Below are 27917 nucleotides of genomic sequence, written 5' to 3'. Positions count from 1 at the left end.
CAAATACCTCAGTCAGTCATCTCTTTGAAATGTGCATTAGTCTCTATTTTTTTTCCTACTGCTACTATGACCAAAATGCCCAAGAGAAACAGTATAAGAGAGGAAAGTCTTATTTGGCTCCAAGTCACAGAGGCGACAGTCCATCATGGCGTGGAGGTGTGGCATGTTCATCATGGACGTCCAGGATGCCTGACCTCTGCTGGCTTGCTCTTGTACTCTGATTTCCCCTTCTCTCCCCTTTCTATTTAGTCTGGTCCCCCAGCTTATGGGATGGTGTCACCTACATTCACAGTAGGTTCTCCCCACTGGGTTACTCTCCTCTTTGGAAATTCCCTCACAGGTACTCCATAAAGATGTAGTTGTTAGTTAGTAACTAAAGTAACTAGCAAGTAAAATGTATATAGTAATTAAAATATAGCTGCAAATTAGCAATAAAAATAGCACTCTATCAGGCACATGTAGACCTTTGGAGGTTTTGCCCTTTCCTAGTTCCAGCCATGCTTTCTACTTCCTGGTGAACAACCTCTGCCACATGCTCTCCTGTCTTCTTCCTGTGTGACACACTCTCAGAGTGATGTGTCAAGATGCTTTCATCCAGGAAATAAGTCAGTCACTAATTTCAAGGACTGCTGCTCCAGAGTTTTCTGGGAGCACTTACCCCATGTTCATAAACAGATGTGTACACATGTAAACTCACTTGTTTTACCACCACTACATTCACAGGACCCTTAAATGCCTCCAGGCCACATTAGAAAATGAACCAATATTTGTGAATAAGTACAAAAAGGGAAACAAAGACATCTGTGAATATACACATTTGTTTCCCCAATCAGTTTTATCTCTCACACCAGCTTTGAGTCTCTGGTGGCAAGAACTGAATTTACCCTGGCTTAAGTTAACAAAGAACATGAGTCAGTTCAAACTATAAGGAATCCAGGAACTAATCTGATTCTAGGCAGAAATGGGTAGAGAAGCTCAAATCATACAGTCAGTGTTTTCCTTTTTCTTCCTTTTTTCCGCCCTTCTGGGTTGTCTCTTTTCTCAACTACTGTTTTTGCTACAATGCACTGGGGTGTCCATGGCTGAAGCTTTCTTTTTCTTACAATTGCCAGCAGAATCTGGGGTGAGTCTAGCTGGAACAGTTTAGCTCATATGCTTACCCTAGCACCAATCACTGGCAGAGGGTAGCAACTGTGTTGGTTGGGTTAGCCTGGCCTCATCATCCATGAAGGCAGAGGGATTAACCTCAGCTACCAATCCCTGTACTTGGCATGATGGAAAGATGGTTCTAGCGGAAATGGATGTGTCATTAACGGAAAGGAAGGGATGTAACAGAAACACTGTTACATCTGATATAATCAGCCCCTGAAGAAGGGATGGTTTACTACCTGCTTTTGCAGTTCTCTGAGGCCAACAACCATGATCCAAAACTATTAAATACCAAATTCCATAAATAAACAAATCATAACGTTTTTTGAAAATATAAAATACAGTATTTTTCTTATCCCCCCCCCCCCCCCCCCCCCCCCCCCCGCCAGCATCAGCCTGGGTTGTTTAGGGATCTCCATGGGACCTCTTCTGCTAACAGCTCAACCAAACGCAACCCAGTCCCACCACTGGAAGCCCTGCCTGCAAGAGATGGCCAGTCCAGACTCCACATCCCCCCTTACTAGGAGTCCTCACTCAGTTCACTCTCATAGACTCCAGAAGTATCCACTTCACTGGGTTTCTGCACTATCTCCAAGTCCCCCCAATACCAGCCATCTCTCCTCACACTCACTCTCTTCATCCGATCTCCTCCCACACCTGATCCCTCCTGTTCCCATCTCCACCTGCCCCCAGCCCACCCATAAAATCTATTCTCTTTCCCTATCCCTGGGAGATCAGTGCATCTCCCACCAGAGTCCTCCTCTTTACCTAACCTCTCTGTCTACAGATTGTAGCTTGGTTATCATTTACTTAACAGCTAAGATCTATTTATAAGTGAATATATACCATATTTGTCTTTTTGAGACTGGGTTATCTCACTCAGGATGATTTTTTTTTCTAGTTCCATCCATTTCCCTGCAAATTTCATGATGTCATTTTTTTAACCCCATGAGTAATAATCCATTGTGTAAATATAACACATTTTCTTTACCCATTCTTTGGTTGAGAAACATCTAGGCTGTTAGGATAAAGTGGTGAGAAGGTACCTTTGGCAGGCCCGGGCAAGGTGTGCTGCTAAGAGATCATACTATGCAACAGATCTAATGCAAGAGGTTTGTTGGGGGTGGGGAGAGTGAAAGGCCATCTCAGAGAGGGGACAAGAGAGAGAGAAAGAGAGAGACAGGTAGACAGACTGGGAGATAAAGAGAATGAACAAGACAGTGAGAATGTTCTGGGGTGGTTAGGAACTTTAAAATGGGTGCGTGTTACTACACAGCTCTACATGACTTGTAGCGACAGGAGAGCTGCCACACCTGGCTGCTGCAGGTTGACAGGAGGTGCCAAATTTATAACATAGGTTGTTTCCAGTTTCTAGCTATTATGAATAAAGCCACAATGAATGTAGCTGAACAAGTGTCCTTGTGGTATGACTGAGCATCCTTTGGGTATATGCCCAAGAGTGGTATAGCTGGATCTTGAGGGAGATTGAGTCCCAATTTTCTAACAAGCACCATATTGATTTCCATGTGGCTGTACAAGTTTATACTCCTACTAGCAATGGAGGACTGTTCCTGTCTTGTGTTATTGATCTTAGCTATTCTGACAGGTATAAGATGGAATCTCAAAGTAGTTTTTATCTACATTTCCCTGATGGCTAAGGAGTTGAACATTTCTTTAAGTGTTTCTCAGCCATGTGAGATTCCTCTATTGAGAATTCTCTGTTTAGATCTTTACCCCATTTTTTAATTGGATTATTTGTTTTTGTTTTAGATTTTGGTTTTTTATTTTTATTTATTTATTTGTTTGATATCTAGTTTCTTGAGCTCTTTATGTTTTGGGTATTAGTACTCTGTCAGATGTGAAGTTGATGAAATTCTTTTTCCATTCTGTAGACTAACATTTTGTCCTATTGACAGTGTCCTTTGCCTTACAGAAGCTTTTCAGTTTCATGAAGTCCCATTTATTAATTGATGATCTTAATTCCAGTGCTATCAATGTTCTGTTTAGAAAATTGTCTCCTGTGCCAATGCATTCAAGGCTATTCCCTACTTTCTCTTCTATCAGGTTCACTGTATCTGATTTTATGTTGAGGTCTTTGATCCACGGGGACTTGAGTTTTATGTAGGGTGATAAGTATGAATCTATTTATGTTCTTCTACATGTTGACACCCACTTTGACCAGCCCCATTTTTTGAAAATGCTATCTTTTGTCCAGTGTGAATTTCTGGCTTCTTTATCAAAAATCAGGTGTCCATACGTATGTGGATTTATGTCTGGGTCTCCAGTTCAATTTCAGAGATCAGTGTGTCTGTTTTTATGCCAATATTATGTGGTTTTTATTACTATAGCTTTGCAGTACAACTTGAAATCAGGGATGGTGATAACTCTAGCAGTTCTTTTTATTGTTCAGAATTGTTTTAGATATCCTGGGTTTTTTTTTTTTTTTGTATGAAGTTGAATATTGCCCTTTCAAGGTCTGTAAAAGAATGTGTTGGATTTTGGTGGGGATTGTGCTGAATCTGTAGATTGTTTTTGATAAAATGAGCATTTTTACTATGTTAATCCTACCAATCCATGAACATGGGAGGTCATTCCATCTTCTGATAGCTTCTACAATTTTTTTCTTCCAAGAGTTGATGTTTTTGTCATATAAGTCTTTCATTTGCTTGGTTAGAGTTACCCAAAGATACTTTATATTATTTGAGGCTATTGTGAAAGATATTATTTCCCTGATTTCTTTCTCAGTCTGTCATTTGTATGTCGGAGTGCTGTGGGATTTGTTGTTGTTTGTTTATTTGTTTTTGTTTTTTGACGTAATTTTGTATTCAGCTGCTTTGCTGAAAGTGTTTATCAGGTGTAGGTGTTCCCTGGTGGAAATTTTAGGGTCATTTATGCACACTATCATATCATTTGCAAATAACACTTCTTTCTTTCCAATTTATATCCCCTTTATCTCCTTTAGTTGTCTTATTGCTCTAGATAAGACTTCAAGTACTGTATTGAATAGATATGAAGAGTGTGGACAAACTTGTGGAATTGCTTTGAGTTTCTCTCCATTTAATTTGATGTTGGTTATAGGCTTACTGTAAATTGCCTTTATTATGTTGAGGTATGTCCCTTATATCCATAATCTCTTCAGGACTTTTATAATGAAGGGATGTTGGATTTTGTCAAAAGCCTTTTCTGCATCTGATGAGATGATGATATGTTTTTTTTCTTTGAGTTTGTTTATATGGTGGATTACATTTACTGATTTTTATATATTGACTCATCCCTGCATTTTTGGGATGGATAAAGGATAATCATACTTTATCATGGTGAATGATCTTTTTGATGTGTTCTTGGAATTGCTTTGCAAGTATTTTATTGAGTATTTTTACGTCTATGTTCATAAAGGAAATTGGTCTATTAATCTCTTTGTTGAGTCTTTATGTGGTTTGGGTATCAGGGTAACTGTGGCCTAGTAAAATGAATTAGGCAATGCTCCTGTTTCTATTTTGTGGAATAATTTGAGGAGTATTGGCATTGACTTATCTTTGAAAGTGTGGTAGAATTCTGCACTCAAACTGTCTGGCCCTGGGCTTTTTTCAGTTTGGAGACTTTTAATGACTACTTCTATGTCTCTAGGGGTTATAGGTCTATTTAAATTTTTTATCTGACCTTGATTTAACTTTGGTGAGTGGTACCTATCAAGAAAATTATCCATTTTTTTTTTTTTTTTTTAGGTTTTCCAGTTTGGTGTAGTATAGAAGTATGTCCTTATGATCCTTTGGATTTCCTCATTGTCTGTTGTTATGTCTCTCTTCTCATTTTTGAGTTTGTTAATTTTGATATTCTCTCTCCTTCTTTTAGTTAGTTTGGGTAAGAATTTGTCCGTCTTGTTGATTTTCTCAAAGAACCAATTCTTTGTTTCATTGATTCTTTGTATTGTTCTCTTTGTTTCTGTTTTATTGGTTTCAGCCCTCAGTTTGATTATTTCTTGTCATCTACTCCTCTTGGGTGTGTTTGCTTCTTTTTGTTCTAGAGCTTTTAGATGTGCTGTTAATTGGCTAGTATAAGATCTCTCTAATTTTTGTATGTAGGCACTCAGTGCATGAACTTTCCTCTTAGCACCACTTTGATTGTGTCCCATAAGTTTGGGTATGCTCTGTATTCATTTTCATTGAATTCTAGAAAGTCTTTAATTTATTTATTTCTATCTTGACCCATTTTTCATTCAGTAGAGAGTTGTCTAGTTTCCATGAGTTTGTAAGCTTTCTGTTTTCTCTGTTGTTGTTGACATCCAGCTTTAATCCATGGTGTTCTGATAGTATTCAGGGAGTTATTTCAATTTTCTTGTACCTGTTGGGACTTGCTTTGTGTCTGAGTGTGTGGTCAGTTTTGGAAAAAGTTACATGAAGTGCTGAGAAGAAGGTACATTCTTTTGTGTTTGGGTGAAATATTCTGTAAATATCTGTTAGGTCCTTTTGGTTTATAACATCTGTTAGCTCCAGTATTTCTGTTTAGTTTTTGTCTGGATGACCTGTCCATGGGTGAGAGTGGGATATTGAAGTCTCCCACTATCAGTGTGTGAGGGTCAATATGTGATTTAGACTGTAGTAGTGTTTCGTTTACAAAAGTGGGTGCCCTTGTGTTTGGGGCATGTTAAAAATTGAAAGTCATCTTGGATTTTGTTTTCTTTGATAAGTATGAATTATCCTTCCCAGTCTCTTGATTAGTTTTGGTTTGAAGACTATTTTGTTAGTTATTAAGATGGCTACACCAGCTTGCTTCTTGGGTCCATTTGCTTGGAATATCTTTTCCCAATCCTTTACCCTGAGGTAATGTCAATCCTTGATGTTAAGGTGTATTTCTTGAATGCAGCAAAAGGATGGATCCTGTTTTCTCATCCATTTTGTTAGTCTATACATTTTTAATGGGGAATTAAGACCATTAACACGGAGAGCTATCAATGACCAGTGATTGTTGCTTCCTGGTTTTTTTGTTGGTGGTGATGGTGGTGGTGGTGGTGGTGGTGGTTGTGGTGGTGGTGGTGTGTGTGCACGCTTCTCTTCTTTTGGTTTTGCCTGTGTGAAATTATTTATTTCCTAGTTTTCATGGGTGTAGTAAACCTCCTTGGTTTGGAATTTCCCTTCTAACACCTTCTGTAGATGGATTTGTAGATAGATATTGTTTAAATTTGACTTTATCATGGAATATCTTATTTTCTTGAAAGTTTTGCTGGGTATAGTAGTCTGGGCTGGCATTTGTGATCTCTTAGAGTCTGCTGGACATCTGTCCAGGCTTTTAGAATCTCCATTGAGAGAGAAGTCAGGTGTAATTCTAAATGGGTCTGCCTTTCTATGTTAATTGATCTTTTTCCCTTGCAGCTTTTAATATTTTTCTTTGCACTGTATGTTTAGTGCTTTGATTATTATGTGGCGAGGGGACTTTGTTTTCTGTTCCAATCTATCTGGTGTTCTTTAAGCTTCTTATACCTTTATAGGCATCTCCATCTTTAGCGTAGGAAATTTTCTACGCTAAATTCTTCTATGGTTTTGCTGAAAATATTTTCTGGACCTTTGAGCTGGGATTCTCCTCCTTCCTCTATTCCTATTATTCTTAGGTTTTGTCTTTTCATTGTGTCCCAGATTTCCTGGATGTTTTGTGTCAGGAACTTTTTAGATTTAACATTTTCTTTGACCAATGAATCTATTTCCTCTATCATATCTTCAATGCCTGAGATTCTCTCTTCCATCTCTTGTATTTTGTTGGTGAACCCTGCCTCTATAGCTCCTGTTTGAATCCCTAAATTTTTCATTTTTAGTATTCCCTCCATTTGTGTTTTCTTTATTGCTTCTATTTCCATTTTCTGGTCTTGAAAAAGTTTGTTTCTGTCAACTGCTTGTTTGTTTTTCCTTGGCTTTCTTTGAGTGGTTTATTCGTTTCCTCCTGTTGCTTATTTGTCTTTTCTTCAATTTCTTTGAGATTTACTCACTTCTCCTTTAAGGACCTCTATCATCCTCATAAAGTTTGTTTTAAGGTCTTTCTCTTGTGCTTCAGCTATGTTGGAATTGCTGTGTTGGGCTTGCTGTAGTAGGACAGGTAGGCTCTGGAGGTGACATATTGCCCTGGGTGTTGTTGCTGGTGTTTTTACGCTGGTGTCTAGGCATCTGGATTTGGGGTGATTGTAGGTCTGAGTGCTGATTTCTGGGTTTGTCTTTGTTGGGTAGGTGTTTTGTTCCTTCTTTTCTCTTTCCTTGATGGATTTTTGGAGACTGTTTTCCTGGATTTCTTAAGGTAGTTATTCATTTCCTCACACTGTTTATTTGTGTTTTCCTGGCATTCTTTAAGGGATTTATTCATTTCCTCTTTAAGGGCCTCTATCATTTTCATATAGGTGATTTTAAAGTCTAACTTGTGCTTCAGCTATGTTGGAATATTCAGGGCCTGCTGTGGAAGGGTAGCTGGGCTCTAGTGGAGACATGTTATCCTGGCTGTTTGGACTGTGTTTTTATGCTGGGCTCTAGTGGCGACATGTTGTTCTAACTGTTTTGACAGTGTTTTTATGCTGGTCTAGGCATCTGGGTTTGGAGTGATTATATGTCTAGAGGCTGATTTCTGGGAGGTCAGGAGGGGATGGTCTGTGGGATCCACAGGAGGTGTAGACATGGTGGAAGGGAGGTTGCAGCTGGGATGAGCCTGAAGGATTGGGTCTGCTTCGGGGACAGAGAGAGCAGAGAAGGTCTTTAGTCAGGCTACTTGTTCTTCCAGTAGACATGGCCTGTGGTTGAGCAAGGGTTGTCCACCTGAGTTGGGGGCTGGGACACAATAAACAGTCAGGTAGGGAGGCTGCAGCTTGTGTTCTGTTACAGCACTGGGGATTGGGTCTGCTAGCCTGAGGGATTGGGTCTGCCGGAGGAGCAGAGAGCAAATCATAACTTTTTAAGAACCCTGGCGTTCCTGCATACTAGGCAAGCAGCTTATACTTCTAGCCCTTTTAAATTTTACTTTGAGACAGGGTCTTATTAAATTTTGCTGGCCACAAAATTATGATCCTTTTCTCTTCACCTTTAAATAACTTTTATTATATTATTATAATTATTCTATTTTATTACTAGTTATTAATTTCTTACTGTTCCTAATTCATAAAGTAAATTTTATTGGAGGCATCTATAAGGAAAAAAACTACAGTGTGGATAGAGTTGGGAGCTATCTGTAGTTTCAGTTGGGTTGGGGTGTCTGGTGTCTGAAGCCGACACTTCTAAAGTTTGTTCTGAAAATGTTAGTAGTGACCATCTGTAGAGGTAAAGTAGGAATGTGTGCTATTTATAATTATAAATGTAATAGAAATATAAAATATAATTTATAATTTAAATATATAATTTAATTTTATATATAATCTGAAATGTCCCCTACACCTTATATTTTGAACACTTAATTCTCAGCTTGGAGCACTCTTTTGGGGGAGTTGTGAAACCTTTAGGAGGTGGGGACTATTTGGCAGTCCCCACTTTTGGAGGTTCCTGTCACGCTGTCTGCTTCCTGGTACACCATGATGTGTACAGCCTATTGGTGTGTGCTGAGCAGCTCTGTCCCGTCTCTCCTGTTGTTGTGAACTAAACCCCTCTGATCTCATGAGCCGAAGTAGGTATTTCAGCCCTTCAGTTTCTGCTGTCAGGTATTTAGGATACAGCAGTACAAAAGTGAGAATAAGAAAAGTAGTTCCTGGCAGGACAGTGGTGGTGCACTTCTTTAATTCCAGCACTGGGAGGCAGAGGCAGGCAGAGCTCTGTGAGTTCGAGGCCAGCCTGGTCTACAGATGGAGTTCCAGGACAGCCAAGGCTACACAGAGAAACCCTGTCTTGAAAAAAAAAGGAAAGAAAGAAAGAAAAAAGACAGAGAGAAAGAAAGGAAGGAAGGAAGGAAGGAAGGGAGGAAGGAAGGAAGGAAGGAAGGAAGGAAGGAAGGAAGGAAGGAAGGAAGGAAGGAAAAGAAAAGTGGTTCCAGAGAAACAGGATCATTACTGTGGTGAAACCTACACCATGGCTCTCTTGGGCCACTGGACTGGTTTGTGAGAGGCATTTGGGAGTTTGCTAAGACAAGCTAGAGAAGCCCTAGAATCCTGTAAGCATAGCTTAATGTGCCGTCCTGGAGCAGGGTTGGAAAGCCAGAATGCTCAGGGAAATGCTGACAGCAAGGACTGTGCCTGTGAGGTTCCAGATGGGAGCAAAGACTTTATGAGACACTGGGCCAGACACTACTGATGTGACAGTATGGCAAAAACTTGGTGTTTACTTGTGTCCTCAAAAAATGAGTGGAACTGAAATCAAACATCATGGGCATTAATTTGATAGAGGCAATCTCAAGACAACGTAGTGTTCAGATTGCTGTCATTGCTGGCTGCTTTTAGCCAGATTTATAGTGAGAATCTAGAGCAAAAAATAGAGAAGGGTTTGACATTTTGTGACCTGAAAAAGAGCATCCTTAGCTTGGACAAAGAAGCCTCTGCTGTTACAGAGATTAGTGTCATTAATAAGCAGCTGCAGTTTTCTCTGGACAATAGGAGAGATACCTTTAGGGCAATTTAGGGCAATTGGCTGTACCCAACCTATTTCAGACTCCAAGGTATAAAACTGCAAACCCATTTGAAAGATTTTCCTTTTTAAAGAGGCTTCTCTTCCTCAGGTACTCCATTCATACAAGGCTGCACAGGGAGTATTCCCTCCACATTTAACCACTGGAGGCTGCTGCAGCTGTGATCCAAAGTTGCCTGGTTGCTGCTTGAGCTGGTGGCCGGACTTGTTTTTCTGCACACTGTGCTGCTCTTGAAGGCATGCAGAATACAGTGGTTAGAGTGTTGTAGAGGCCTACACTCATGCTTAGAAAGGTCTATGAGGCCAGGTAATGTATAGCAAGGTCAGGTTCCCTATAAGGAGGCCCTAAGAAAGGTTTGTGTAATTCTATGAAAGGGATGGTAAATTGAAATGGAGACCTGGATTGTTGGAGATGCCAGACATGTGGGATGTCTACCAGGGACAGCTATGGGCACTCAGTGGAGCTAGCCCGAGAGAGGCTGTGTAAGCTGTAAACAGCAAGGCCGTGTGGATGGGGCTGTCTAATCCCAGGGGAGCCCACATCATATCACCAATTACCTCGGGTGCCAAACATGTTGCTACATGATTTAATGGTCACCCTGCTGGTTGCAATCTTGCTTTGGTCCCATCTCTCCTCTGTAGCCCCATTCCTTACCTCTGGGATGGGGATTGTCACTCTGTGCCACTGTGTCTTGGAAGTATGTTACTTTCTTTCTGAGTTTATAGAGGTTCACAATTAAGAGTTTGTCTTGAGTCTCAAGAGAGAACTTTCACTTTTGAGCAGGTTGGGGAACTGGTGAGACTGGAGACTCTTGGGGTCGGACTGAATGTGTTTTGTGTTGTGAGATGACATTTGGGAGCTGGGAGATGATGTTAATAGCCTGAATCTAAAGTGCCCCCTCGGGTTCCTGTCTGAATGCTCATCCCCAGCTGCTGCTGGTGGTGTTCGGAGGCCTTAGGGGGTGTAGCCCAGCTGAGGAGGTAGGTCTTTGAGGCAGACCTTGGGAGCTTATAGCTGCTGCCTGGTGTCTTCCTTCTCATCCCTGCTCAGTTTTCTGTGCTGCAGTGATGTGAACAGCCCCCGCCACACACTCCCACTGCCATAAATGGAGCTGCTCACCATGCCTCCCCACCAGAATTGACTGAAACAGTTTATTGTATCTGTCAGGTGGTGTGATGTAGAAGTAACCCATACACCGCGTTCTTGTCAAATACAATCAACAAGGCCCCGAGTGGCCTGCACATGCAACCTGACTCTCAGTGAGCCTCAAAGCTTGTCGTTCACTAACATGTTTGTTCAGAGAACAAAACAACAATGAGAAGAAAAAAAAAAAACAAGAAAAGTTTGCTTCGTTGAAATGAAACAAAGTCTAACAGCTTTATATTCTATATAAAGACCTCAAGATCTGTAACAGGGCTGTGTCCATTCTAAAGACCCTGAAGAGGAGGACCCCTAGATCATCTCTGCCATTTCCCACTAGTGTTTGGCCCAGAGCTTTTTGGATTTCATCTGTAGAACTGAGTCCAGACTTTGGGAAGTGATGATTTAAATGAGTGCCACAGTCTCGCTCTGGGTCTCATTTGCCCCAGAACACAGGGGACACTGGAGTCACAATCGTCCCTGTTCGTTTGTTCTCTGTCTTCCGGAATCCACCTATGTCTTGCCTCAGGCTGACTACCTCCAGGCTTCCCCGGCGAGTCCTCTAAGGGGTCGAAGAAATGACTTGATTTTCAACCAGACAGTGACTGTGTGGTGCTGAACAGATAATTTAATGCTAGAAGGAAGCAAGAAATGGTTTACCCATCAGTAAGGAGGCCCAGAAAATGATGATGGGTGCTGATGGATCACCAAGGAGACAGAGCAGTGGTCCATGACTTTTCTATTGCCACGCTCATCATACCATCTGCCTTGTAGGAGCTGACATTATGCTTGTCTGGACAGAACCTGCTCTCTCCACATATGAAACAGGCACAGAAAACAATGATCGAAGGGCTCGGAGTATGGCTCAATGATAGAACACTTGGCTTGCTTTTGCAAGACCCTGCATCAGTTCCAGGACTAGAGAGGAAAATGTAAAGACATGTGGAGTCAGGGAGCATTTGGGAAGAGTCCAAGAGTTTGTTTGTTTGGATTTGATTTGATTTTCATGCTCCTCAGGGGCAAGAATAGCATAACTAAGAAAATACTAATAAAGAAAATACAAGCTGAAGACAAAAGAAAAATAGAGACAGCCATTCTAATAAAATAGACAAAGCAGCAATAAAAGAGACCAACGTGGAAAAAAATAGACTCCTGGGGATGAGACACTATTAAAAGGTAGTGTACAGATCTGAAAATTGGATGCGAAATGAGATGGAACTAGGTCAGTTTAAGACAACCGACCCCAGGAGATACATAGCAGCTGCCATGGGAATCAGGTAGTGCTTTCAGAGTCGGAGTTATTTTCATTTTCCCCTGCTTCCTGAGGTGACATCATCAGAACGCACTTGTGAAGATGAACCAGTGAGATGGACACACGGCCAGAGGGCAGTGGCAGCTGTGTAGCCCTGGCTGACTGCAGCCTAGGCCTTCCACCACGACGTTAACATTTCAGTCCATGTGCTCTCTTCTTCCTACATTTTGTTATGGAAATATCAAAAACCCAGAGAATCTGGGTAACAGCTAATGTTGCTACAGATAAACAAGGGAAATTATGACTTACTAAGCATTCCTTTTTTTCTACTGTGATTTGAATTTGTCTAAGTGATGCTTTCTAGAACCCCTGAGCTAGTTGTTGGTTTATATTGCTGTTTTCTTTTACATTTATCTTTGGGGTGATCACCTTCGGAGGTCAGAGGACAGGTGGCAGGAGTCTTCCTCATTTCACCATGCGGGTCATGGGGACTGAACTCATACCATCAGACTTGGCAACAAGTACCTTTACCGGCTGAGTCACTTTGCCTGCCCTGCATTGTTTTGATTTGAGACAAGGTCCCATATATCCCAGGCTGACCTTGAACTCACAATGCATCTGAGCTTCTGATCCTCTTGCCTCCCCTTCCCAAGCACTGGAATTGTAGGTATCTACCACCGTGTACCATTTATTGAAATTCTTAAATAATTTTATTATTTTCAAATTCTTTTATATTTTCTGATGTTGCCAAATGTTTGTGTTTTAAAAGTTTAGACAAAGAAATTCCTTCGTCCTCTATACCTAACCCATATAGACATTCACAATTGATGGTATACTTTGTCCTAGACACACACACACACACACACACACACACACACACACACACACACACACATACCTGTGCATCTGAAAATGTGTATAATGAATTTTATGTAAATAGTATCACTCAAAGCATGCCACCTTGTTAACTTGAATTTTTAATTAAACATATCTTAAAAACCATTACACACCAATATACTTAGACTTTTACTATAGAGAATGTCATGTTATATTTTATTACTCTCTTATCATTGATGGTCATTTAGATTAGCCTTTAACATTTTTTTAAAGCAAAATAAAATTTTCAACTTCCTAAAATAAAATATTTCAGTGGACAATTTCCTTTAGTAACTGAATGAGCAGCTAGCGACCAAGGCCCAGGGCAAAATGGTGCTAAGTTATTTTTTAACCTCAAAGAGAGAGAAAGCAAGAGTCTTTCAGTAGCCTTGATGTTTCCCTGAAAGTCTCTGAAAATGTAACCCCAGGATACTAAACTCAACCATCATCCAGTCTGTGTGCACAGAAGACCATAGAGGAGGAGGGAGGGAGTTACTGAGGGGTGTTTCCTGGCTGGGAGGAGTGGGGTGTAGTTTTCTATCTCTCCAAAGCTGAGTGAGGAGTGTTCGCTCTGCATGAAGAGTTGGACAACTTCCACAGGCTGACCAGGACTGTGCTTCCAGCTGGACATCTGCTTAGACACTGGGTTTGTGGGTAGGCCCTCATCTTGCCTGGACAGTTAGGAAAAGGTTTAACCATGTCCTGTTTGTACCCTTGTCAATTTCAGACTGCCCATAGAAAGTTCCTGTTTTTTTTAATGCTACACATCTTTATATATGTGTTCAGATATATATTCATGACCATTCTTAGAGTGGCAGGTCAAAAGCTGTCACACTGATAAATATAGCCCAAAACTGCATCCCAATTTACACTCTTTATCAGTGCACAGACACATTTAGGAGTGCTATTTGCACCAATATTAGAGCTTCACACTTTGAGAAAAATGCATCCAACTTCAAGAAAGCAAAATGCTTTTCTACCTCTTTCACGCTGGGGCAGACGTCGACACACACAGCCCCCTCCAGGTCAGATTTAGCCTACCACCTGTGCTTTCCCTGGTGGGAGGGAGTGGGAGATTTGGCAGAGGTTGAACTCAGAGCCCTGCAACACCCACTGAGCTCCACCCCTGGCCCCTGGAACACAGCATACCTGTTCACTTCCATACCATCTATAGATGCTTTGTGTCCAATGGCAGAGCTGACATGTGGCATGCCAACTGAACACACTTAGAATCTGGCTCTTTACAGGAAAAACCCTCTGCTGTGCCCTGCTCTGGAGCAGGCAGACTTAGGTCTGCCACCACACCCTTTGGGTCAGCATATAAAACTGCTAAGATAGCAGTTGAAAATACGTTTGCGTGTACTACTATTGCTACTATTTCTGGTGCCGGATCATCCCGGGCATCTTAGTGTTCTCACACCCTTGACTACAGGGGGAGGAAGCAAAGCCATGTTGATATGGTGTGAAGGAGAACCCCCTCTGATCATGTTTCCTTTGGCCACAGGCATGGCTGGGAGGAGGCTGGGGCTGCTCTTGGATGCCAGGGATGCTGAGCTGGTGAAGCAGGGTACAGAGGGTACAGGAGCCTGGGCTGAAGCCCTAGGAGATTCTGCTCCTGCTTGAACATCCAATGGAGCCTGTTGTCTTGGGCATTGATGACTCTCATTCTGTAGGAAAACAAACATCTACTCTCTTCTGTCTCCTCCTAAGACCCCCGTTCCCAGTTGCTGCTGTGTCCTGGAGGAGCTTTTGTTGTGGGGAAGGCTGGTAAATGCCTCCCTGGAGGAGCTTTCTCCAGTGCACTCTAAGTTGTTGCTTCTTTGTGAAACATGTCTGAAAGAGTCACCAAATAGTCCCAAATCACATTTTGAAGAAAAGCCATGTAATAACAATAATAATAAATAATTGTTATTTGAGGGAGCTGGGTGGAGTGGCCCCAGTAGAAAGATTAGGAGTTCCAGGCCAATCTAGGCTACACAGCTGTCTGAAAAAAAATAAAAGTTTTTGTTGGTTCTAGACACTAAATTCAGGGCTTCATCTATGCAGTATGTCTTGTTTACATCCCACTTACTCTTTGCTCCTGTAAGTATTTGTTTCTGTTCAATAGCTCTTCATCCCCACCATGAATGGGCCCTATGCTCTACACTGGAGTGTCTGCCCTCCAGGATTTCTGGCTTCACTTAGTACAGGAGGAGACAGGCCAGTTTCAAATCAGAAACCAAAGGGCTGTCAAAAGGCTGCCTATGAGGTACAGGCTTCTGTGGGGCATGACCACCCCTAAGTTGAGGATCACATCCAGTGTCTGAGTTGGACCACTGAGCAGTAGTAGACTAGCAAGACTTACAGGATAAGGAGGGCAGAGGAGCCTGAGGAAGAGGCCGAGTCACAAGGGCCTCCTGGAGCCAGGACTCTGTTCTTGAGATATCTGGAGTGAGAAAGGACTCCAGAAAGTAGCGTCAAGGTTGAGACCAACAAGCATGTTCAGTTAGCAGTCTGGAGGAAATAAGCAGTAAGATCTGAAACAGAGACAAAGCTCAAGAGATTTCTCCAGGGGTAAACTGAGCTGTGGCTTGTCAGTGTATTGGTTACTGTTCAAATGCTTTCTGTTGCTGTGATAAATATAACCAAAAGCAAGATTCAGGCCACAGTCCATCACTGAGGGAAGTCAGGGCAGAAACCATGGAGGAACACCGCTTACTGGCTTGCTGTCTTATACAGCCCAGGCCCACCTGCCTAGGGATTGGTAACCCCCACAGTGGGCTGGATCCTCCCATATCAATCATCAGGCAAGACAATCCCTCACAGCTGTGACCACAGGCCAGTCTGATTTAGGCACTCCCTTAGTTGGAACTCCCTCAGATGACTCTAGGTTACATCAGCTTGATAGCTGAAGCTGAAACTAACTAGGACAATTACTTTTCTCAATACTGTTACCAAATACTTGACAAACAGCAATACAAGAAAGGAAAGAAGGATAGAGTTTGGCTGTTTTAAGGGAATAAAGTCCATCATGGCTAGGAAGGCATGACAGCAGGAGCGTGATGCAGCTGCTCACTGAGTTCAGACTGAGTAGTCAGAAAGACATAGGAAGAGAGAGGTAGGCGCTTTGCTCGCTTTTCTCCCAACCCACATTTAGGGTAGGTATTCCTTCATCAGCTCAGCTTCCCTGGAAATGCCCTCACAGTCCTGCAGAGAGATTTGTTTCCCAGTGGTTTCTGTATCCAAGTCAAGTTGACAAAATGAGCCATCACAGCCAGCAGGAATGGAGAGAAGAAAGATGAATCTGTAGGACTGTATGGCTGACTGGATAGGAAAGCAGGATCTAAGGAAGAGTTCTGGACTTGGGTGCCCAAGGGATGTGTGCCTGATCCCAGGAAGGGAACAGTAACAGCCAGCTAGTGCTATGCAGTAAACTATGCCCAAAGTTAGCAGTTTAAGACAACAGAGGTATATTGTCTCCCAGTTTTTGTGTGGCAGGAATTCCAGAGTGGAATAGCTAGGTAGACCTGACTGAGCGCTTTATATTAAGAGGCTTCCAGGACACCTGAGGTGGGAGGGTCTTTGGGCTTGCGCCCAGGCTTTTGACAGAAGTTGTTCTAGTCAGCATTTTCACCCATTTGATTTTGGTGCAGGGGGACTGGTCAAGGACCAGGACTCTGCCACCAAGCCCCAGGCCTTTTTACTGGGTTTTTATAGGGAGTCAAGTTCCTTGCCACTTGGACCTCTATGTACTGTGGCTTTATTCATTCTTACAGCACCCAATTCCCTGACCCCAACCTAGACTTAGTGATTCAGGTAAGATGAAAGGAAACCATAGGCCTTTGAGTACCCATGAAGCCTTAGAACTTAGGTATCATCATTTCCTCTTTCTCTGTTCTTTGGATGCAAATCACTAAATTCACTCGACACTGAAAGAAGGGGAATTAGGTTCTGCCTTTTAAATGGATGATCTAAGAATTTGGGGGCTTTTTAAAAACTTACCATAGATAAAGTCTGATGGAGCTGATTTGGACAGATGGCAGATTCAGTTTTGTACATATTGGGTCTGAGATACTCACAAGTAAGTTTCCTTGTGAACTATACAATCACTATAAATCTGCCCCTGCTCAAAGTGCTGGCCTGAAGTCTAATTTAACCTTTTATTAGAGAGGTGGGACACTGAAGCAGGGACTCATTTATATAGCTGAGACTGGCCTGTAACTTTGTAACCTAGGTTTACCTCAAGTTCATAATTCTCCTGCCTCAGCCTCCTGAGTGGTAAGGGTACGGGCATGTTCATTGTGCCCAATACCAATCTGATTTAAACGTTGTGTTTATGTGCACACATGAGTGTCTGCGAACGATTGAGTGTGTGTGTGTGTGTGTGTGTGTGTGTGTGCCTGTGTGTGTATTCACATAGCTGTTCATGCACATTTGTAGAAGCCAGATGACAATCTGTCATAGTTACTTAGTTTTCTACTGCTATGACAAAGCACCATGACCAAGGCAACTTACAGAAAAAAAAAAAAAAAAAGAGTATTAGCACTCACAGTTCAAGAGGGTGAGTCCATGGCTATCGTGGCAGGAAGCATGGTGGCAGACAAGCAGGCATGGTGCTATCCACAAGCGTAAGGCAAACAGTGAGAGACCTAACTGGGAGTAGCTTGGGCTTTTGAAACCTCAAAGCCCCCCCTCCCCAATGACATACCTCTTTCCAACCAGACGACCATGCCTCCTCATCTTTCCCCAAAGCTCTGCCACCTGGGGACCAAGCATTCAAATATATGAGCCTATGGTGGTCCTTCTCATTCAAACCACCACTCAATCTCAGTGTCCTTCCTCAGGGGCCTCCCACCTTGTTTCTTGACCAAATTAGGCCAGCTTCTGTGGCCAAGCACTCTACCAACTGGGTTACCTCCTCAGCCTTATCTAACTTAACTTAGCCATGATAAACACAGCTTTTACTGTCTATTAAAGTTATAGAAGAATATTGAAAACAGCAAGAAACAGCGTTCTCCATGTTTCCCTGTTCTCAACCAAGAACTGAATTATTATCCAGAAAGCGAGCTGTGTTTAGTCACTGTTCCTCAAATGTTAGGACATGTAAGAGTCACTGGAAAGAATCTGTTCACAAAACTATTTAAGTGCTGTATTTCGGGACAATTCAAAAGGAACTTCTTAATAGAAAATTATTTATTTTTATTTCAAATTATGTCCATGAGGGGAGAGTAGGTACAAGTACCTGTGGGAGCCAGGGGCATCAGATCCTCCTGGAGCTGATTGGAGTCTGTCAATGTGAATGCTGGGAACTGAGCGCAAGTCCTCTGAAAGGCAGCAAATGCTCTTGACCACTGAGCCCCTCAATAAGTGTTTTGATGGTCATTTGGGGTACAAAATGACCTTTTTGCACCTTCAGAGTTTTGCAATTTGACCCCAAGTGAGGAGGCCGCCTTGTGTTTCCCTCCCGTGAGAACCACAGGCATGGTGCTGTGGATGTAGGGAGGTCTTTTCTCCTAGAATTCATAGAGAAGGCAGTGTAGGGTGAATGCTCACTGCTTACTCTCTGTCCCACCTGTCTTCATGTCCCTTGGGCCTCCAGGTATCTAGGACTCTATATCCTCCCTGGCTACGGAGCTAGTGGGGGGGGGGGGGATAGAGGGTCACTGGATAGGGGATTGTTGCCAAGAGCTGATTTGTGGGCTTGACCTCAACTTCCAGTCATGTGCACTTTTCTTGGTAAAGCTGAGTGTGAAACCTGCAGTGGGTCCATCCTGCCTCTTGCTCTAAGCAATTTAATAAGTGCTCTGGGGTTCACAGGGTGACATGTACTACTGTTAAATCTTGCAGGCACTTTATCAGACAAGCATCTTGAAATGGTAGTCCTCCAACCACTGAACTATTAATACGTACCCAACAAAGAACAGCAAATACCCCAGGGAAGCTTTGCTTTGTTTCCTTTTTCTTTTTAGTTCATTTCAATTGAAAGCAATTTTATCATACATGTGTATCTTTGTTGACTAGAAGGAAATGAAGAAAATTTTAGGAACTGTGACCTAAAGAAAACTATTTATGCAACGCTTTCCCCAAAATGATCAGCATAATCAAATTGTTTCTAAAGAACAATCCCTAAACCCAGCTTGACCCACTACATTGTTTCTTGTGAAGCTGTGTTTTTTAGTTGCCAAATTTTTAACAGTGGTTATTCCGGGAAAGGGGTGCCGCCCGCTGCTGGGTGCACATGCCTGTCAGGAAACATTACATCTAGCAGTGCTGTCCGTGTGTGCCAAGTGTCGTTGGTTTGTTGCTCATTTCTTATTAAAAAGAACCTGGTTCCAGGCAAGGCTAATTCTACAAAGCGTGCACACGCGCACACACACACACACACACACACACACACACACACACACACGGAACTGCGAAATGTAGAAAGAATTAAATTTTGTCCGTATGCTAAGTGGAAGAAGGTACCTTTAGTTATGACAGGCATTTCAGCCCTGCCTTCCATTGTGTGATACAAGGAGTGCCACGCTACTGTAATCGCCCCCTCTTTACTTAGAAGCATAAACACCAGGAGTACACTATCAACCTACGCAGGATCCGTTCTTAAACCGGAGAATTCCGTATATATCGTTGCCTCCACTTGCCAACATTCAGATCATTAGCAAGAGCACAGTGTAGTGTCAAGAGCATCAAAACACACAGCGGCGGGGTCTACTTCTTGTGGAAATTTCACTCTCAGCTAATTCAGCCCGTCTTACTGTTTAATGTCTGAATTCAAGGTCACTTTCCTTGTGAACTCCTTGAAACTGTTTTCGCAAGTTGTGACAAGTGGGCTTTACTGTGTGATCGCTTACAAGTGTTTTTCAGTCTCTAAACTGTAATTCTGTGGTTGATTTTTATATGGATGGCCAAAGTTAAAGAACAGCCTATACAATACTGACCTTGGATGTATTTGGATTAGCATCTTATGTGCTGAGTTTGAAAACATGTATGTTCTTACTGAGTGCAGACCTTCCCTTTAGGAAAGCTATTGTTATAGCTCCAGATTTCCTGAGTTTGCATGTATTTGCATGTATTTCTTTTTAAATTAATATATTCCTCGGATATATATTCAAGTTTTCTTTATGAAATCTACTATATATTTCAGCTTATATTGCAGTTGTGTTTTATATATTATAAGACTCTACTGTTAAAGTGTTAATTAATTCTAGATTATTGCATCCTCTGAGAAAGTATCTCTATTAATACTAAATAATAGCCTTTTTACCGTGACAATGTTTTTCTGCTTATCATTGTGCTCAGTTGATATTAATACAATGCTCACCATGCCTGGCTCTTAGACACTTTGCTTTTTTTTTCCCCCTATTTGGGACAAGGTCTTGGCTATGTAGTATTGGCTGGTCTGAAACTCTATATGTAGACCAGCCTGACTCTAACTCATAGAGATCCACCTGCCTCTGCCTCCTGAGCACTGGGATTAAAGGTGTATGCCACATTACTCAGCTAGACACTTCTTATTAAGCAGCATGGCTACTCAGGGTGTAAGTGACGTTATGTGCTCAGTTCTATCTCAATGGTTCAACACAATGGTTGAAAAATTATTCTTTAATCATCACAGTCTCTTTCATATTCTTTCAAAGTACTTGCTACTCTCTTCCCCATTTATTAAGTCTCTCAGCAATAACTCATACATAATGCCCCATTAGTGTAGTTTATTTTGTTATGGATTTGTGTGTGTGTGTGTGTGTGTGTGTGTGTGTGTGTGTGTGTGTTTCTTGGTTTGGGTTTCACCTATCATTTAGATCATAGAAATGAGGATAAGCTTCAGTTCTTAGAGGCTGCTGTTCATCTTCTACAAAAGACACCTAGCCAACTATGCTTTCCAGGGCCAGAGAATGGAGACTGCCTCATCTGTTTTTACTAGAGGGAGTTCTTCCAGAGCCTTCTGTAGCAGGTTAGGTCTATAACTTTCAACCAGAACTGGGAGGCCTAGACTGGCCTGTGTCTAATCTAGAAATCTTACCCACTCATTGACTCTTTAGTAACTTTATTATGATACCTGGGGATTTCTCTTGGCAGAGTTTAAGCCTGGAAATGTATTTGTCATTGTCTAGGTATTCAATTTCATTCATTTATGTTTATGGTAGGATAGACTCATCTCATCTCCAAGACATTCTATGGACAGTACACTATGTTTTTTCTGTGCATCTGTACCAATGATAATATTAATTTATCGATTAGTTATTGTAAAAGGTTAAAAAAGCTAATAAAATAAACAATAACTAATAAGATTATATAACTTTTTTTAAATTATGAGTTGTTTATTTCTGGAATTTTCCATTTAATATTTTCAGACTAGAATTGTGTATGGTAACAGAAGCCACAGAAACTGGAGCTATGGAGGGGGTTGAGAAATCTCTTATGCAAGCCATTACACGCTGCTTGACATAGCTAAGGCTTTCTGTTCTCTCTTCTTAGCAAAGACAGAAGGCCACAGAGGGAGAGACCGAAGGGTCTCCAAATTGAAGTCAAAAGCATTACTTTACTTAATTCACATGACTAATTTATTTAGGCAATTTAAGTGTCTAAGTATACTACTAATAGAAACATTCATTTCAAAATAATTTTTAACTTGAATCAAATACCAATTTAAAGAAAAATATTAAGTAAATGAGTGATTGAGTAAATATGAAGGAATAGATGATGACAGTAAAAACCATAAAGATATTTTGATACTTCAATTTTATGGAATACTTGAAAGCCTTTGATACCTTTCCAAATTTGTGTCTTCACTTTAAAAATGTACTCTTATGCTTTTACACCCCAGGCACTATGTATATTGTAAACACAAGACTGTGTTGGAATGTGGAAATGGGATATCCAAATTAGCAAATAACATTTTGATCACAGTGTGAGCCCGATATTCCCTCTGAAGGAATAAAGTTTGCTGTGTAGTCAGAATGGGCAGGTGAGGACACCGTCTCACAGCAGAACAGAACAGAAAACCATTTCTTGTTCATGTACCGGCTGGGCTTTAGCTTATCATTGGTACCAGAAATCTAGCTAGGCGGAAACCTCAGGATCACGCTCAGGAAGGACTACACCACATACTCCTATTCCTAGGTCTTTTCATTAGCTCCAGCAAGTCACCGAATACCCAAAGTCATTCCAAAGATTAGGAGTCTAGGAGTCAGGGACAAGTGGTGACACTCTGTCCAGTAGAGAACCCACAGAACAGTCGTGAGGCGTCCTCTAGGTGGAGACATGCAGCCAGTTCACTGGTCACACTTCTGCCACCTACTCTTCCTCAGGCCACTTCTTTTCTACAGATGTTTATGCTCCTAAGCCATGCCTGGGTCTCTCCTAGACTCGCTTCTAGGCTCTTATGGCTCAGATTTCCTTCACAGCCTCTGACTACCCATGGGCTTATTGGAGTTCTTGCCTCCAGCACCCCCTGAGCATGGCCTTCAGCTTTTCCCTTCCCTGATGACTGTCTCCACTTTGGGCTGAGGACAGTTGCTGAGGGCTCAGGCTCTGTCCTTTAACACCGGTGAGCTGGGAGGCATGATAGAATCCGCAGATTTGTGTAGCTGTAAAATTACCTCTTACCTGGGTTTATACACAATTCGTAGGAATCTTAACTATGTTTTGTCCAAACACTTACGACCTATACTTCAGTTAAACCACTGCTTTTGATGTTATTTCTTAAATGTAAGGATACCTTAAACTCAGATGATGCTTTTTCATTTGCAGAGGGTTTCATGTGTATTGTGTTTATTCTCCATAGTCTGTGAGGTTGGATATTTATTGTCTCTGTATAAAACCCTTAAAACTGGCAGCCAGTTTTCTCAGCCAATCAGCTCTTCAGTGGTTAAGGGAACCACGACTACGAACCCTGACCTCATAGCCAGGATGTCTACAGTTACTTCACCGAATTGTTATGATTCACAGAATTCATAAAACCCCTAAAATTTAGGCTGATACTCTGTCACATTTAAAACCCCTATACCTATCTTGAGGCTGAAGCCTGAACTTCTTTTCTGTGCATTGTCAAGTGAGTATTCTGACATCTGCCCTGAGCTCAGTGTGATGGTCATTAGGAATCTGAAGCTTCTTTAGTCATTCAAGATTGACTCTTGGACAGAAAGCTAGAGAAGTTATGTGTGGGTTCGGGGTGCTTCTGTCCAATATGCATTTCCTGGGTATTTACTCGCCTGGGTCTTGGAGATACAGTAGTGAACAGCATAGATTTGATTGCTGTTGTCATGATGTTTCAAGTGGAGAAAGCCCTTCGCCTGGAGAGCAGAGTTCGTACAGTGATGATAGTGTGGCGGTTCCTGTCATTGCTCATGTTGAAGAATTGCCACATTCTCCTCTTATTAGTGAGGAAGCAGAAGCAAATGGTGACATAACACGCTTTTGCAGCACACAGTAAGTGATTCGTTTAGTTTGCTTGGTTTCAAGTATTTTGTTGTTTTTGCTTTTTTCTTTTCTTCTTGAGGCCAGATTTCATGTACCCACTCAGACTCCCTATGTAGCTGAAGCTGGCATTGGTCCTCTTGTCTCCACCTCCCAAGTGCTGAGATAACAGTCATGTGCCACCACACCCAGCTTGATCTAAGTGTTGAGGCTAACTGCTCACAGCAGCCTTTTTCTAAATGACAGATAAAGAGACTTAATGCTAAGGAGAACCACACAGACAACTTGAAACAACAAGTTCAATGTGTGTGTGTGTGTGTGTGTGTGTGTGTGTGTGTGTGTGTGTGTGTGTGTGTGTGTATTTTATCTATGACAAACTGTGCCATCTTGATAAGTCAGGAATCTATCCCTCTGAATCCCAGGACTTTCAAACCCAGAGCTGTGGGGCCAGAGAGAAAGCATGGTGATTAAGCAGGAGGACTGTGAGTTTGTATTCCAGCACCTATACAAAAAGGTGGGCTATCCCCCCCAACACCTGTTACTTATACACTTTTGGGGGTAGACAGGAGGATTGTGAGACTTTCTGGCTGCCTGACTTGCTGGAAGCTCATTCAGGCTCAATGAGAAACCCTGTCTCAGAGGAACGAGGAAGAGAATGATATAGAAGGCACTGAGCACCCTCCTCTGACCTGTGCACGTGTGTGTGTGTGTGTGTGTGTGTGTGTGTGTGTGTGTGTGTAACTAGAGGTTGAATGCGCATACCAGGCAGGTGCTGTACTACTAAACTACACCTCCAGCTCTGCTCACTGTCTCTCAGCTCTGGTGCAGGATCAGTTTTCAAGAACACAGAGGGTCAAAGCCACAGATGTTGGGCAGAGACACTCCCCATGTTAGTCAGCTTCCTGTTGCTGACAAAACAGTTGAATGGCCAACTTAAAAAGAGGAAGAAATTATATTTGACTGATAGTATCAGAAGTTTCGGTCTAGGATTGCTTGACCATGCTGCTTTGGAGCCTGTGGTGAGGCAGAATATCATGGCAGCAGTGAGTTACAGAGAACGGCCATGGCAGCCAGGAAGCAAAGGGACTGGAGGCTGTGTCCCAGGTGTCCCTGCAAGAGCGCATTCCTAATGACATACCTGCCTTCTAGTAAGCCTGTCCCCTAAAGATCTATACCTTCCAGGAGTGCCACAGGCTGGGAACCAAGCCTTCAGCCTCTGGGCGTTTGGGAGTGTTTAACAATTTCTGCTGCTGTGTTCTAAAAGGGTCTGTGGAGATAGTGGGAAAGACTTGGGCACTTTTCTCCAGGGAAGTATCGACAAAGCTTCTTTGTGTGGAGTACTGTGCACTGTTTCAGCTCCATCTTCCCATCTCCATGGGAAAGAGGTTAAGTGTTTTGTTCCACTTATTCTCAGCACATAGTAGACCATCCATACATATTTGTCGAATAAACAAAGCCAGTATAGTTGTCACCAGAGGCAGAGGATGTATTCCATCACCCCAGTCCTTTGTCGATAACAGTGGACTTAACCTGATTCCTACAGAAGTTGCTCCAACTCCGAATGTTTGGTAGACCCAGGCTGTCTTGGAGAGAAGGGCCATTAAGGGAGGGATAGAGGAAGGAAAGAAATTTAGAACCAAGTTAGCCTATTTAAACTTAGACTCATGCCTACCTCTGAAGATTTACCCTAAAGGATTCAAATTCCATAGAAGCCAACAAGAAGAAATGATATGGGAGCATTTACTGGACAAGAGCCAGAGAATAAAAACAAGAGAAATTCCATCTACAGTCATCAGCTTCCTAGAAGAACGGTGTCAAGTTTTTCTCTAGTTTCCCAGTTTCCTCTGCCTTTGTCTTCCTGAGGAGGGTGATATACATGGGACTGGGCTCAGCTCTGAGCCGTGACAAGAGGTGGTTAATGAGAAGTATCTTCACCAGCACATGGCCACAGGGAATCTTAAAATATTCAAAGGTGGATGGGAAAGAGTGTCAGCTCGGGGAATTGGGTGTTTTTCTCTCACTGCTTGTCTTCCAACAACTGAGTAAGGTAGGTCGCAGAGCCCTAATTTATAAGCTCCAAAAGTGAGACCAGTGGAGTATCCTGTCCTTGGCCTGTGCAACTGAGGTATTAGGCCCAATTTATGGGGGGGGGGGGTAGATACTCAGATCTGTCTGCTGTAAAGCACATGTGTTGCCTCTCATGTTGAAAATATGTATGCTCGATGTAGCTTGCCATGAGCTAGTGTTTTGCATTTTCTCCTTCTGAAGTCTTACTGGATTTGTATTTGTTTGTGGGAGCTGGGAGAAGTGACAGTTGTACACAGTCAAACTGCCGTTCGTGGTGGTGTCAATGAAATTGGTGTTTGTGGTTCTCATTCACAGAAACTGCATTTGGGGCCACTTACCAATGGGCTCTGCACACATATTTGGCTTACGTCAAGTCAGCCGAAATGTCTATCCTCCGTTCTCTGTTTACTGATTTTAAAGTAAAGCCCTGTGTGGTGTTTTTTTGTTGTTGTTGTTGTTTTGTTTTGTTTTTAGCGTTCACTGTTTTGCTTCTTTTCAGATTCCCGTTGGAGGATGTGGGAATGGATGTCCCCTTCCAGGAGGGAGTGCTGAGCCCCAGCGCGGCAGACATGAGGCCTGGTGAGAGAAACAGCTGTTCATTTCCTCCTCTTTATTATTCAGTGAGAGGACCACTTCCCATGCATTCAGCTTGTGACTTCAGTGACAAAAGTAAAGAGAGGGAAAAAAATGTGTGAGAGAAAGGTGTCAGGCTCAGCTTGACTTAAATGTTCATTCTCACGGTGATGAGCCCCATCAAGGCTCAGCACCTGCTGGGCCTGCCCTTACCTGCCAGCGTTTTCACTTCCTATAATTGGCTAGTGTATACTACAATACCAAATTCTAGATTGTTTTCGATAACTGAACATAATTGTATGAATGATTAATATGGGAAACAGGATATCAAGAATGCTCTGTCCTGATAGTAAAACGCCAAACCAGAGCTGAAGGGGTAGCTAAGTGGTAGACTGTTTAGCTAGCATACACAGGACCCAGCTTGAAACCCAGCATCACAAAGAAACAAAAAATAACAAAAAAATTACCTTACTTTATAAGGGTTTAAACTCAAGGCAAAAAGGAATTATAAACGAAAAGGAATTATAAACGTTCATTTATAACCTACATGGCTCTCACTTTGTAATGCACCAAAACCAAAACCATACCAAATCCTGACCATGGCATCATTAGCTAAACCTATATGAGGTAAGAAGGAAGAACACAGTTTTCCTTTTTTGCTATTTAAAATAGTCTTCCAATTTTGAGTCATGTGACCTTTTTAGAAGGGGTTGGTGCCAAACTTCAAATCCAGGACTTTGTGTGTACTAGGTAAGAGCTCTGTGAGGAAGCCATATACCAAGACACTTATTTTAAAATGTTCTGTAGCCACCAGTAACCACTGTGTGTCTCCACCATTCTTCAAAAGTCACTGTAGCAGCTAATTATATATGACTATTTAAATTAATTAAAAAGTAAAAATTTTAAATTTCATTCTTCAATAACACCAGTGTCATTTAAAATGCTCAATAGCCATATGTAGAGCAATGAGCACAAAAATTCCTTTGGACAGAACTGCTCTGAGAATTCCTGTCACACAGATCCTGCTGGTTTTTGTTTTTGTTTTTTTTTTTTCAAATGTTTCAAGGGAAATATTTTTCAAGTGATGTATTAAGACATCCCATGGTGCATTGTGTGGGTGACGGTCTATGCAGAAAAGCAAAAGGTAATACTGTAATAACATAATGAAGGAACAGCAGCCTTTCTTAGGCCAAGGACAGAGTTGAGGGGCATACCAGATGCCTTCTAAATACTTTGTGCTAGGAAGCCCATCACTCTGGTTTTGAATGAGGCTAGGAAACATTTCTCTTACTATACTTGCACATAGAATGAATACGCCTGTGATCAATATGCCAGAGTTTTTCCATTAATGCCCTCTGCATATCCTATGGTTTGTTTTAGTGCTTACACATCTGCCTGGACAGTCCCATTTCCCACAGGTTAAGGGCTCAGTCCCACAAGACAGCTCCCACTTAGTCACCAATTACAGTCTCAGGCTAGACCTGTGCTCTGACCAACTGGCTATCAATTGGGGTTTCACAGCCCCCACCCCCGGGCTTAATAATTCACTAGGACAGCTTTCAGAACTCATGGAGACATGTTGCTTTTTCCTATTTTGTTAATATAAACAGTGTTATAAATTAGGCAGAGGACGTCTGGTTCAATGATAAGATACACAGGATGGGTGCTGATCAGTTCAGACTCTGAAACTGGAAGTGTGGCCTTGGGAATTGCAGTTCTGGAGTTCCCGCAAAGTTCAGATGGCTCTGAGTGGATGCCCAAATAGTGTGGAGGGATTAAGGGGGGATCTAGAAAGAAATTTTAAAAGTTACAAGAAAAGGAAGATATTTGGTGCAGAAAAGTTACTTCAATACTGAGATATCCCATCATTAAAACACACACAGTT

The 27917-nt window shown here is 42.0% G+C and overlaps 1 protein-coding gene across 8 annotated transcripts in view; it reads left to right on the top strand.

Moving 5' to 3' along the window:
- Prune2 (prune homolog 2 with BCH domain) overlaps window positions 1-27917 on the top strand; it is a 263107-nt gene that overhangs the window by 191583 nt on the left and 43607 nt on the right. For all 8 annotated transcript variants that reach the window (XM_052714512.1, XM_052714514.1, XM_052714516.1 and 5 more), the window contains exon 10: window positions 25959-26038. In XM_052714512.1, the coding sequence (XP_052570472.1) occupies window positions 25959-26038 (80 nt within the window). The remainder of the gene's footprint in view (window positions 1-25958; window positions 26039-27917) is intronic.

The sequence above is a fragment of the Peromyscus californicus genome, unplaced genomic scaffold (genome assembly GCF_007827085.1).
Source record: "Peromyscus californicus insignis strain IS unplaced genomic scaffold, ASM782708v3 Scaffold_4__1_contigs__length_199733344, whole genome shotgun sequence".
NCBI classification, from domain to species: Eukaryota; Metazoa; Chordata; class Mammalia; order Rodentia; family Cricetidae; genus Peromyscus; species Peromyscus californicus.
The sequence above is the reverse complement of the archived record's forward strand: the minus strand, read 5'-3'. Positions and strand labels throughout refer to the sequence as shown.